The following is a 13,673-nucleotide window of genomic DNA, read 5'->3' as shown; positions in this document are numbered from 1 at the left end:
AAAAAGCCTGCAGTGTGTGGAGCGGTAGAGCTTAGATCGGGCCCAAAAATCCAGCCCGACCCGGCCCAAATCCATGCACTTTCTGCCCGAGCCAGACCCGACCTGAGCCATAAACTGTCATTCTGAACCCGAGCCATTTTTTAGTAATTAGAGCGTTAAAATTGAGCTATTTAAAACATTTTCGGGCTGTTTGAATTAGTGAAATCTGTTAAGAATTATGTTAAATAACCTTGCGACGCTGAAGAAGCATAGACCTATTATTATTTCTTTTTTTTTTATTCGCTTCTTTCTTTCTTTATTCCTTGTCTGTTGTACAGGCAGTGTGAGGTTGGTGGATGGTGGCAGTCGCTGTGCTGGGAGAGTGGAGGTTCTTCATAGAGGGCAGTGCTTCTTCAGCGTCGCAAGGTTATTTAACATAATTCTTAACAGATTTCGCTGCAGTGGTGTGTAGAGAGCTGGGCTGTGGAGAAGCTGTAGATGCACTGGGCAAATCTCATTTTGGATCAGGATCAGGACCAATCTGGATGGATGATGTGGACTGTAGTGGATCAGAGTCTAGACTGAAGAACTGTAGATCACCAGTATGGGGTAAACATGACTGCAATGAAACCCACAATTCTGGAGTCATCTGTTCAGGCAAGCTACACTATGTTCATATAATATGTGCACTGTATTGAATAGTTACATTGTGTGTCTGTGCTGTCTGACTTTCATTTATTAAATCCTGTTGTTATCTCATTGTTTATGCTCTTGTGATATTTTAGGAGCCAGGCTGGTTTTAGGTTGTCGCTGCTCTGGGAGAGTGGAGGTTCTTCATGGAGAGAGCTGGGCCACAGTGTGTGATGCTGACTTTAACCAGCAGGATGCAGAGGTTGTGTGTCGAGAGCTGGGCTGTGGTTCTCCTGTGAAGGTTCTGGGAGCAGCTGCGTTTGGTAGAGGGGAGGGTCAGGTGTGGTCAGAGGTGCTTCAGTGTAGAGGAAACAAATCTCAGACTCACTTCTGTCCAAAATCATCTTCACTCAAACACAACTGCTCCCATGATAATGATGTGGGACTGGTGTGTGCAGGTAAGAACTGCATTCAGCACAATGAGCCTGTGACTTCATCTATTCCTACTTAGACAGCCCTCTGTCTCAGTAGCTCAGCCCTGTGCTCCATTACCTGTTTGCCATTAAGACCTGGTGAAATTAAATATTTGTGACTTATTATATTGTTTGTTTGGGGTGAGGGTGTTATGTTTGTGCAGCATTACTGTTCTGGCATTTGTTTTTTAGTGGATAATAGTGTAATAAAGTGTAGGGGATCTGTGTTTGTCTAGAATACCTTGCAGTGTGAGTTTAAAAACATTAAAAACACAGCTAGCAGAAACGTCCTGATGGATAGCACTAATTATAAACACAATAGACTTTGGACAAATGTAATGAGTTTCTCTAGTCTAACAGACACAAGAGACTGTTGTTTTGGAGATAATTTGTGGATTTTTGGAGCTGCAGTAACACATTATACAAAATGGCTACAGCAACATGTATCCATGTGAATCACATGTAATATTCTGGGTTGGAGTGGAACAGACTTAGAATACTTGTACTGGCAGCACATAGTTTAAAAGCAAGAATGGTGAATTAAGTATGTGTCTACTGTTCTGTTCCTCCAGTCCATTAAGCAGGTAACAAGACTGGTGGAGGTCATATAGTGTCTGGAAAATAACTGCTCACAGGATTGCCAACAAATTAAAAGTCTATGTGTATCTTTCTTTTTTATTTTTGTTATTTTGAAACTGTAAAGGGAAAAAATATTAAAAATGCTAAATAGACGTGTCCACTTCAATGTTATGTGTTCTAAACATTAGGTCATTTTTATTTCCTTCTGTAGTCACAATAATATACATTTTGATTAGGGGTGTCCTATGCTGGAGTTATCTGTTCAGGTAAAACGCTGTAAACAGGGACTGTACATTATCTGCCATGTAGGCAAAGTGTACAGCACATATGATTTTTCTTTTTAACCCACCCTAAATCCTTGTTGATTGCCAAGGTAAATTGGTATGTTTAAACTGAGCAATCACCAAACTGTGCTGTACACTGGAATTCTCAACCAACAATTAATTTACTGATTTTTTTTTTTACTGATTTCATAATTTTGCTGATCCATATTAATTTGTTTAATGTAATTCATAGCTTTACTGAACTTATTTTGAATCCTTATACTCTCTTTAGTTTTTTCCAATGCATTTATGAATCATTCATTGTGCAATATTTAGCATCATCATGCTTAATCATTTATCATTACTGATAAATAAGCTTTCTTTTTTTCATGGTAATTTTTAGGAGTCCTGCTGGTTAATGGCTCTCGCTGCTCTGGAAGAGTGGAGGTTCTTCATGGAGAGAGCTGGGTCACAGTGTGTGATGCTGACTTTAACCAGCAGGATGCAGAGGTTGTGTGTCGAGAGCTGGGCTGTGGTTCTCCTGTGGAGATTCTGGGAGCAGCTGCTTTTGGTAGAGGGGAGGGTCCGGTGTGGTCAGAGGAGCTTCAGTGTAGAGGAAACGAATCACTGATTCACTTCTGTCCAAAATCATCTTTACTCAAACACAACTGCTCCCATGATAATGATGTGGGACTGGTGTGTTCTGGTAAGAGCTGCATGTTTGTGATTAATGTCATTAAGATTAGCTCAATGTTTATGTAAACTTTTTGTAATTCTGTCAAAAATGCAAATGTCTTGCTATTATTTCAGTTTTCAGCCACAATTCTACTTTACATCATTAATAGTGGTGAAAATACATGTTTTTTTCCATTCTTTCTCAATGTCTTGGTCTGTCTTACTCACTGTTGTACAGGCAGTGTGAGGTTGGTAGATGGTGACAGTCGCTGTGCTGGGAGAGTGGAGGTTCTTTATAGAGGACAGTGGGGATCAGTGTGTGGTAATAACTGGGATATGAGAGATGCTGCAGTGGTGTGTAGAGAGCTGGGCTGTGGAGAAGCTGTAGATACATATCATGAGTCTTACTTTGGATCAGCATCAGGACCAATCTGGATGGATAATGTGCACTGCAGTGGCTCTGAGTCTACACTGAGGAACTGTGAATCAGCAGGATGGGGTAAACATAACTGTGATCATTCTAAAGATGCTGGAGTCATCTGTTCAGGTAAATTGTATCAGTAAATTATTTTATGTTCCCTTCTGTTAACTAGGAACAGGAAACTGTTCATAATATATCATACATGTAAAACAAAGTCTTGTAAGTGGTGGGAAAGGACCCATTTTAGAGGCTTAGGGTCCAGTTAAGCGTAGTAGTACTGTTTGTAAGGAAACAGATAGCGTTCATTTAGTCAACTTTTCCACTGAAGGTTAAATGCCATATCTCTTTTGACCATTCTTGCTGTGTTAATGTCAGAGATTCAATGACATGGAAAGACATCTTCATGTTGAAGCAGTGACTCACATATGTTTAAATTCAGCTTTATGTTCACAATTTTTAGGAGTCCGGGTGGTTGGTGGTTCTCACTGTTCTGGGAGAGTGGAGGTTCTTCATGGTGAGAGCTGGGTCACAGTGTGTGATGCTGACTTTAACCAGCAGGATGCAGAGGTTGTGTGTCGAGAGCTGGGCTGTGGTTCTCTTGTGGAGGTTCTGGGAGCAGCTGCTTTTGGTAGAGGGGAGGGTCAGGTGTGGTCAGAGAAGCTTCAGTGCAGAGGAACTGAATCTCAGATTCACTTCTGTCCAAAATCATCTTCACTCAAACACAACTGCTCCCATGATAATGATGTGGGACTGGTGTGTGCAGGTAAGTGTTTTTCAAAAAAATGTTTCCCATTTTTACTCTTACTAGTTCATAATTCGGTAAATTTTTCTTGTTCTTATTTTCTCTTACACAGACAGTGTGAGGTTGGCGGATGGTGGCAGTCGCTGTGCTGGAAGAGCAGAGGTTTTTCACAGAGGACAGTGGGGAACAATTTGTGGTGCTGGTGCAAATTTCATAGCGGGTTTTGTCATGTGTAAAGAGTTGGGCTGTGGAGAGCCGTTTAGGACTGATGCAGCTGTTCCAGGATCTGCACCGATCTGGATGAGTCATGTGAAGTGTACTGGATCAGAGTCTACACTGAAACACTGTGGATCATTAGGGTGGGGAACACAGCTGTAATCATAATATGGATATTGAGCTTACCTGTTCAGGTATGTTTTAATTAGACAAAAACTGTAATACGTACGTATTACATGTATTACATTTGTGAACTTTCTGAGAATGTTTCGACACATCATAGACAAAATCAAATCAGAGATCATATGATGGAATGTCACTGTTTTGTATACCTATTCCGTATTAAATATTCTATTACATAGTAAATTCTGACAGTTACAGCTAATGTGAGAAGCAGCGATGTTTTTTTTTTAACATTTGCTTTGACTTTTATTTAATTGCTGAAAATATTAACCCAAGAAATTGTCTAGTCAGTTTCATTTTGTTTGATAAAATTTAATTTAATAAAAAAGGGTCTGCAGTACTGATTTGCTAGAGCACAACATTTGTTTTCAAAATTATAACCTGAATGAAACAAAATGCATTAGTCCTTTCCACTTCCAGACAACTTCTCAAACACTTTATGTGCCAAAACAAAACCAGTCAACACACTGTAATTAGAAACAGTGTCATTTCCAGCTTAACAATTTAGTGCTGGACGATATGACAAAACTTATGTCACAATATATTAATTTTAGTCGATGTGTTATCGTTTTGATATAAATGTGTACAGCTCAACTGAACAACTTCCTGATGTGTACATTATCACACACTGAGATTGCCAGACTATGGTATTCTATACCACTCTGCTGTTTCGCTTAAAAAAAATCAGTCAGTAAAGATGCTGTAAATACTGTACATATCTTAAAAAAAATGTTATAAATTGATGCTCCTTTATTCGTATGCAAATTACAAAAAATATAAATGAAGGTCACACATGCCAGATATTCTAGGCTACTCTAAAATAGTTAACATTTTTACATTTATTATTACAATAACAGCTTAAATGCTTTGCTGTGTAATAATAAAATATACCAGCCCTGCTTAAAATGATTAAAAATAATATGCAAATATGGACAGAATTAAGATATCAAATATGGACAGAATTTAGATATTTAATTATATTTTGACCAACAAAAAAAGTCAGAATAAAAAAAAAAAAATTATTGTTTTTCTATAAATCTTTTGTTATGATTTTCAAAATGGCGGATTAGCCACTATGGCTATTTGGCGATGCCAACTGTTTTCCTAGCTAAATTAATCTGTATTATTAACATGGATGAATTGGATAGATTATGTGGTTTGATATGATCTGTGAACTGGGATCTAGCGTCGGAGGTCAGAGGGCACAAAGTAGGGTAATTAATGAGCAGTATTTTTGTTATTTGTGTTCATTTTTTTTATTCATTAATGAAGAGGTTGTGTGTCGAGAGCTGGGCTGTGGTTCTCCTGTGGAGGTTCTGGGAGCAGCTGCTTTTGGTAAAGGGAAGGGTCAGGTGTGGTCAGAGGAGCTTCAGTGTAGAGGAGATGAATCTGAGATTACTCTCTGTCCAATAACCTCTTCACACAAATACAACTGCTCTCATGGTAATGATGTGGGACTTGTATGTTCTGGTACAGTATAATATGTGATATTATCGTCTAACATTTCTTTATATAATATACAGTATAGGAGAGAACTTGCTCTTTTACGAGTCTCTTGGTTGTAAATTCAGGTCATACTCAGGCTCGGCTGATGAACGGCTCAGACTCTTGTTCTGGTCGAGTGGAGCTCCAGTACCTCAGTGAGTGGGGTACAGTGTGTGATGTAAGCTGGGATATGAGAGCTTCCAGTGTCCTCTGTGCTCAGCTGAAGTGTGGGAGTGCTGTGGCTGTGTTGGGGTCAGACTGGTTTGGGGAGGGGAGTGGCCGGATCTGGGCGGATGTGTTTGATTGTCAGGGGAACGAAACACACCTGTTAAAGTGTCCCATTTCATCATGGAGTCGAACTGCATGCTCTCATAAACAGGATGTTGGACTCATCTGCAGTGGTGAGCTTTTAAGAATCTTAAACATTCTTATCAATGGGCTGTAAAGTGATTTTAGGAGGAAGTGCCCTTATAATGTTCTTATATATATTTTTTTTTTTACTTCACTTCAATTAATTTACTAATGTATCTCAGTTTTGAACATGTATATACATTTCCATAGACAATTTTGATTCTGAAAATCAATTTCTAATTTTGCTCCATATATAGCTCAGCTAATGCAGCAGTACCTGTAAAAAAACAATGTGTTTAATTTCTAAATCTGATTTATTTCAAGTGCTGTAAAAACAATCTTATTAAGCCTGTAAAATCTAAAATATATTTGTGGTACTTTCAGGTTCTTCTCTGGCGTCTCATGAGGGTGTAGTGAGGTTGTCTGGAGGGATGGAGTGTGAGGGCGAGGTAGAGGTGTTCTTCAGGCAGGACTGGAGGAGAGTTCTGCTGGACTCCTGGAGTGAGTCTGAGGCCTCTGTGGTCTGCAGACAGCTGGGCTGTGGTTCTGTACTCAACATCTCCAGCTCCTCTTCATCCAGTCCTGAACACAGCTACATGTGTGTGACGGGTTTCAACTGCTCTGGGAGTGAAGCTCATCTGAGGAACTGCAGCAGCTCACAAGCAGTTAACTGCAGCTCCACGGAACAGCTCTACATCACCTGCTCTGGTACATTTAATTCAAATTATTTGGAGTTGTAGTGAATAATGCCTGTTGTTAGGGGGAAATTGTTTTATTTTGTTTTATTGTAAGGGTTATTATAATTATTATGAATCTGAAATGAACCAATCATCATGTGACTACGGGTGAACTAAGAAATCATTCTTTGAACTGGTTTCTCTTAATTTTAGGCTACAGCTTCATCAGGCTGGTTGGTTCTGGGGGAGACAGACTTCCAGACTTCTGGAAGGCTGGAGGTTTTCCACAGTGGATCATGGGGGACAGTGAGTGATGAATTGTGGGATATTGAGGATGCGCAGGTGGTCTGCAGACAGCTGCAGTGTGGAGTCGCCCTCAGTGCTCCAGTACCAGTACCAGCCCGGTTTGGATCTGGAACTGGACCCATATGGCTGAATGAGGTGGAGTGTGAGGGGAACGAGGCGTCTCTGTGGAACTGCAGATATCAGCTGTGTGGAGAGGATGAATGTGGACACAAGGATGATGTAGGAGTCGTCTGCTCAGGTACAGTGTGCTGATTGCTGGTGTTCTTACAACACTTCACCTGTCAGACCTCTAAATTTTCTCTTCAGTGCTGAAAGTGAGACTTAGTTAAACTGTTAAAATAAGACTTGTTAAACCAATCTAAAGTTGTTGCCATGTGGGTCAGCCAGACCTCTTCCTGTACCTTTTTTTTTTCTTGTTTTTTTGAATGTGTCAGAATGTATCTAAAGGGCAAACTAAATTGTTTCAAATTGATCTGTATTTTGGTGTCTTTTTTAGGTATTATGATAAAAGTGCAGTTTACTACAAAGTCAGCAGTAGAGTGCAGTAACACATTCTCTTCTAACTTTACTACAGACTAAGACTTAATTTATTCTTATTTTTGCGCCAATTTCCAAAGCTTTCTTTAAAACAAATATATTCAGTTTTTTTTTTTTTTTTAACAATATACACTTTTTTGGGGTCCTTTTCTGTTTAAAGGCCCTGGCACTGATAACTTTTGTACCATTTGAGCACACTGGATTTTGTACCATTTCAGGTTATTAACTGGGCTGGAGAGCTTAAATGGCAAAAAATGGGGGTGTTCTAAAACTTTTAACTAATAGTGTAGATTCATTAAGTTTGTTTTAAACTACATGAAAACTCCAGGGTCTAACATAAAGCATTTTCTCTCATCAGAGTATAAAGAGATCAGACTGACTGAGGGCTGTGAGGGGAATCTGGAGGTGTTCTATAATGGAACCTGGGGGAATGTGTGTAACAATGGGATGGATCTGTCGGGAGCTGAACTGTGGAAGATTTAAGACTGAGAGAGCTACCAAAGCACGAGTGGAATCAGCTCCTAACTGGCTGGATGATGTAAAATGTAGGAAACATGACTCTACTCTGTTTCACTGTCCATCTTCATCCTGGAGTCAGAACAATTGTGATAGAAGCAGTGAGGTGACTCACATTACCTGCTCCGGTATGTTGTTTTTCTTTGTAGTAGATGAGCATGAGTAAAACAGTTTTTCATGGAAAGTTGTGTTGAAAGAAAGTGTTGTGGTGACCGGATCACCCTCACTTTGCCTCATCCTCTTTCCCTGTGTAAGTGTATACAACCTGAGTAAATATAAAATAATTTTTAAATAATCATTTTATTTATTAAGGGAAAAAAATATCCAAACACCCCCTAAAAAATAAAATGTGATTAATTACACTTTTTGGATAGATGAGTATTCAGTTTCACTTAACTCAACCAGGCCTGATTACTGCCAGACCTGTAGAATCAAGAAATTCTTTAAATTCCTTTATTCCTGATCATTTAAAATGAGCTTTTTTTATGTTTACTCGGGTTATCTTTGTCTGATGTTAAAGTTTTTTTTAATAATCAGAAAAATATCAGTATATCTGTAGGGGGCAAATACTTCTTCATGGCAATGTATGTGTGCAGGATTGCTTGAGATTTTTTGGGACTACAAGCTACACCTTGCTGTGCTTTTTACACTCATCTGGTCATGCTGGGAACACATTTTAATAAAAAGTGTAAAGTGTATCAGAAAAAATTTACATTTGTGAGTGAAATAATAAGATATTTTACATTGAATTACATTACATTTGGCAGATGCTTTTGTCCAAAGTGACTTACAATAATGGTGTACATTTACTAATAGGAGCCTGTTCTGTCCGAAAATCGCACTGAAAAATTGTTTTTGTCATTGCTGGAATAGTTCGGTGGGGTTAGAGAAAAAGAGCAGTCTGGTGCAGCTTGAAGTTTCCTGTGCGCCCTGTTAGAATGCCTGGTGTTATTTGAAAATCAGCACAACCAGACTGACTTTTAATTCTGTGCGTTGGTGTGAAATGAGGGGGTTTGCCGCTCAATTGAAACTCTCAATTGTTATTGCTGAGATCATTATTTTAGTAATGAGTTTAGTAGTATTGATTTGATTTTTGTAGTATTTATAGCATGTGTCTCCATTTCTAGGAGAGAAGAAACAGCTTGCATTTGAAAACCTTCAAAAATTCTTCTTATTTCCAAACCAGGGTCAGTGCTCAAGTACGAATATTTGACTACCACTCCATTCACTACTTGAATAAGTATACATATTAATCAGATTTGTTCGTGCCTACATTCTAACTTGTTTTGTCAAATAATTCTAAACTTCCCTTTTCATCAGTTGATCTTTGATTTGAGTGAAAGCTGATTAAATAAAAACACTAATGCAGTTTGCTGTAGTTTTGTTATAAAAATGTAATATTATTCATGTGTCTGTTCATGTGTGATGTAGATTACATGCCTATTAGGTTGAGAGGAGGAGAGGAAATCTGTTCTGGGAGGTTGGAGGTGTATCATAATGCTGAGTGGGGGTCTATATGTGCTGATCTGTGGGACATCAGGGATGCTCAGGTGATCTGCAGGCAGCTGGGTTGTGGGCCGGCGCTGAGTGCTAATAGAAGAGCTGTTGATGGTTCTGGTGGAGGAACTATCTGGATGAACAGAGTGAAGTGTAGAGGGAATGAGATTCACCTGTGGGACTGTCCTCATTCCCTGAAGATCCACACTGGCTGCTCCCAGAGTGCTGGAGTCACCTGTGCAGGTGTGCGAGAACATTTTTTAATCTAGTATTAACTTCTCTTAAGATAACTATGGTTATGTTAAGCAGTGTACTCTGTATTTCAGTCAGGTTCAATATTATTATTATTGTGCTCCTCTGACCTGTAAAAGGGAGAATAGCATTTATATTATGGCTGATTTAGGCTCACAACACTGATAAATACACTAAGTAACATTGGCAGACAATAATGCAACAATATTTTTGAAAATACCTACAATATTACCATATCAGCCATATACTTCTTTTGTTTCAAAGACAATAAACACAAAAACAATAAATACCATTTCTTAAATAATGCTGCTCTAGTCTCTTTCTCCTTCTGTAACCTCTTTTTCTTGACCATTTTTATGATATTTCTTTCAGACATATTTGTCACATTACCTTTTTCATCTGAAACAACTACAACTTACACCACAGGTACTCTTTTAATTAGTTCCTTTGTGTGATTTTTTTTTTTAAGTTTAAACAACACTATGCAGTGTTCAACAGTGTTTTTATTCTGTGTTTTCAGTACCAGCACAGCTAACAGAGAAAAAGACAGTCCCTCCTTCAAAAAATCCATCATCTAATTTTCCATACATCTATCCAGTGTCTCTCCTGGTTCTGGGATCTGTGCTCTTCCTGGCCTTAGTGCTTCTGGTTGTGCTGTTTTATCAGAACAGAGTGCTCAGGAGAGGTAGGGAGATTTAGAGATCATCTAAAATCCACTTTCTGTACTTTCTATAATCATCATTAGTCCTTCAATCTGTCATCAGTCTTCTCTTCTACTGAACTGACTCCATGTTTCTTTCTTTCTCTCTCACAGTGATTTCTAAGGCGAGGAGGAAGACTCTGCTTGAGGCAGTCTATGAAGAGATTAACCATAAATGTGTCACTAACAGATATACTAAAAGAGATAAATTATATGTAGAGAGTTTCACTGAAGGCAGTCTTCACACAGTATGTAAAGTGGATCTAAGGTCAGATATCAAATAGCAATTCTGAGTGTTTAAATGACTATAAATGAAAAAACTACATGCAGTAAATCAATTGTAGCATTGTTAGCTTATCTTACAGGTTCAAAATAATATGTGTTACTCCACTGACTGTAATAGGAAGAATTACATATCTGTTACTATCAATTCAGGCCTGTACTGCTGTTAAAAAGCAGAGGAAAGGGATGGGGTTTGTTAGCCAACTTTCCCATTTCACCTTAAATGGTGCAAGAGACAGCAGAGGCTGCATCATTTAAGGCGGAACAGAACAATTAAATAAAATGAAAGCTAATCCAAGCTCCCCATAACAGGAATTAAGAAATTAACAATTGTTCCTTAATCACCAACCTTTCTGAAGACATACAATGCCATAAAATTAGCTAGGTTACTGAACCTTGGTGCTTCTGATGACGTTTCTGGTGCATGAAGTGTTGTCCCAATTCTTATGGGGAGGATTTCACCCTTTACACTCAAAGAATGGTTGGGGTAAGTGGTAGGGCCATGGGGTGAAATGGGATTGGGCTTAAAGCCTCATCTCATTTTCAGACTTACAAATACATTTTTTTGCTGTAGATTTTGATTAAATAATTGAACTTTGGCATTCTGACTGTTCTGATCTCCTTTAACAGGAAGTTTTATCTCTGAAGATCAGCATTCAGGATATGAGGACGTAGATGAGGAGCTTCTCTCAGGTAAGTTGACATATACTGAATGTGTGTTAGAATTTTTAATGCAGAAGAAAAAACATATATATATTTTTTGTTTTATAGAAAAAAGTTCCATGCAATATGTGTAGGGTTCTGAAGTGTTTTAGCAGTTAGCATCAGGCTTCAGGCCGATAAGACTCACCCCTGAACGGGAAAATAGTGAGCGTGGTTAGCGGGTAATGCTAATGCTAAATTCAATTTATCTTTGACTACTCCATTATATCCATGTCTGGCACAAGTTAAAAACAATGTCTTGCCTACTGTACAGTTTGTAATAGTGATTTTAGGATTGCCCAGGGGTAACTACAGGATTGCAAAAGGCATGTTGAGGTGAGTTAATATCCTTTGGTGTGTGGGAGTTTTTTTTTTGTTTTTTTTTTAAAGGGACACACTTTGATTTGTCAACCAGTTCTGATCGCAGAGGGCGACAGTACCAATACATTGAAAACCCCTTAGTATTTTAAAAGTTTGAGTCTTTGAGTAACAGTGTCTTGCTGCCATCATCCTGATGCTGCTGTGCTGCAATGCATTTTTTAATTTTTACAGAAAACTATGGCGAGGTCTATGATGATATCATACCTGCTGAAGAGAGCCCACACATTACAAAAGGTTTGGATATTTTAATACGTACGATTTATTGTGGACACATGGTAAACATGCAAATTATATTTGCTTTTCACCTTATATATGTCTGTGCAGCATACATTATTATGGTTTTCTATATTATGATAATAAAGTGTGATTTTTTTCACACCTATAAAGAATGTGTCTTCTTTTTTTTTTCATTTTTAAAAGCACACTTAGCAACATGTTTCAGTTAATTAATGCATTTCATACTGTTTTAGATAAATAAATTAATCATTACAGAGAGAATAAAGGTTTTCTCAACCACCCTTGTGGTCCCATGGGCTCACAAGTTCCTGGCAGCGCCACAGTCGGCCCGTTTCTCATTATAGGTTAAGCAAGTTTGGACTCTTGTACTTTGTCAGAACGAACTTGGTAAGTTCGGCTCACGAGTGCATACTCCAGAGAACAGGACTTTTATTTTGTAATTGGAACTGCTGTGATCAGTAGAGTAGTAGGTGCATCCTTAGATGCATTTCCACAAACATACCCTACACCCGCCTCACAGGGCAGACAAACCGCCTTTGTTTGGTCCATCGCTCACCAGCCTTGCTGTAGTTCACAGGGAACCCACAATATTCCCACACTTAATCAGAGTTTCTGTAATCAGGATTAAAACTAGTTTTATATACTCTGTAACAGCATGAGAAACACAAAAAAGTTGTTTGTATGTGTAGTTAAAAGAAACTGTGACTTATCTTCATGGTGGATGTTATGTGTTTGGATCTGCTGTCTGCAGGTGCAGATTTAATGCTGTATTTTGTGTGTTTACTCTCTCTGAAGTTTGTCTCCAGAAGGTAGCTGACTTTGTACCTTCCTTTGCCCATAGACACACACACAGACACAAGGAGGTGGAGCTGTGTTAATTAGTGCTGACGCTTTTTAAAAATATGGCGAAATGAAAAAAAGCTTCTTCTGATTTGTCACTGAAAATGTTTGATAATTTCCTCTCCTCTTTCTAATAAGGTCATAGTGAGTGTGATTGGCGGCTGTGGGGAATCTCTCTCTCTCTCTCTCTCTCTCTCTGTCTCTCTGTCTCTCAGGTTCTTGAGTCTTATCTGGCTGAGTAGAGGTAAAGCTTGTTCTGCTGCTGAGTTGAGCATATATATATATATAATATATACAGCATATTTAAACTAACTTTGTGGACTGTATGTATACTGGCCTCTTTTTCTGTTAGGATGTTGTTGGAAAGGCAGTGAATGGTATAAATTCCTTTATCCTCGAAGAACTTAACTACTTTCTCCACATCGGGCCGGGGATTGTCATGCACCGTGAGAAACCACGGACTCACTGCGCCAGCGTAGGGTCTTACAATGGGTTCAAGGATTTCATCTCAATACCTAAGAGCAGGCAGGGTACTGTTGTCTAACCTGTAGAGGCCTGGGCATCTACAGGCCTCCCCAGACCATCACTGATCCCCCACCAAACCAGACATGCTGAATGATGTTGCATAAAGTGGCATTTAATTGAAAAGTATATATTTACTTTTTGATCTTACATTCATGTGATTTACACTTTGCTATCATCCAGTCAGCCCATTTTAGTATTGCTATAGAAGTACAAATTAGTGACTG

At 38.7% G+C, this 13,673-nt stretch overlaps 2 protein-coding genes across 2 annotated transcripts in view; both read left to right on the top strand.

The window, feature by feature from the left end:
- The first annotated feature begins 434 nt into the window (after positions 1–434).
- The window catches only part of LOC125799139 (scavenger receptor cysteine-rich type 1 protein M130-like), a 29,843-nt gene continuing 16,604 nt past the window's right edge, over positions 435–13,673 (top strand). Inside the window, exons 1-6 of the mRNA XM_049475170.1 lie at positions 435–636; positions 765–1,067; positions 2,328–2,371; positions 3,525–3,665; positions 5,514–5,604; positions 5,733–6,047. Coding sequence (XP_049331127.1) covers positions 525–636; positions 765–1,067; positions 2,328–2,371; positions 3,525–3,665; positions 5,514–5,604; positions 5,733–6,047 — 1,006 coding nt within the window. The 5' untranslated portion in view covers positions 435–524. The remainder of the gene's footprint in view (positions 637–764; positions 1,068–2,327; positions 2,372–3,524; positions 3,666–5,513; positions 5,605–5,732; positions 6,048–13,673) is intronic.
- On the top strand, positions 7,085–10,809 carry LOC111194504 (soluble scavenger receptor cysteine-rich domain-containing protein SSC5D). The gene is made up of 7 exons (XM_049475209.1): positions 7,085–7,218; positions 7,876–8,161; positions 9,161–9,232; positions 9,465–9,773; positions 10,155–10,208; positions 10,303–10,467; positions 10,597–10,809. Exons 2-7 carry the CDS (start codon positions 7,933–7,935, stop codon positions 10,764–10,766), a joined length of 999 nt encoding a protein of 332 aa, XP_049331166.1. The 5' UTR covers positions 7,085–7,218; positions 7,876–7,932; the 3' UTR covers positions 10,767–10,809.

Source organism: Astyanax mexicanus, chromosome 2 (assembly GCF_023375975.1).
Source record: "Astyanax mexicanus isolate ESR-SI-001 chromosome 2, AstMex3_surface, whole genome shotgun sequence".
NCBI lineage: Eukaryota > Metazoa > Chordata > Actinopteri > Characiformes > Acestrorhamphidae > Astyanax > Astyanax mexicanus.
The sequence above is the reverse complement of the archived record's forward strand: the minus strand, read 5'-3'. Positions and strand labels throughout refer to the sequence as shown.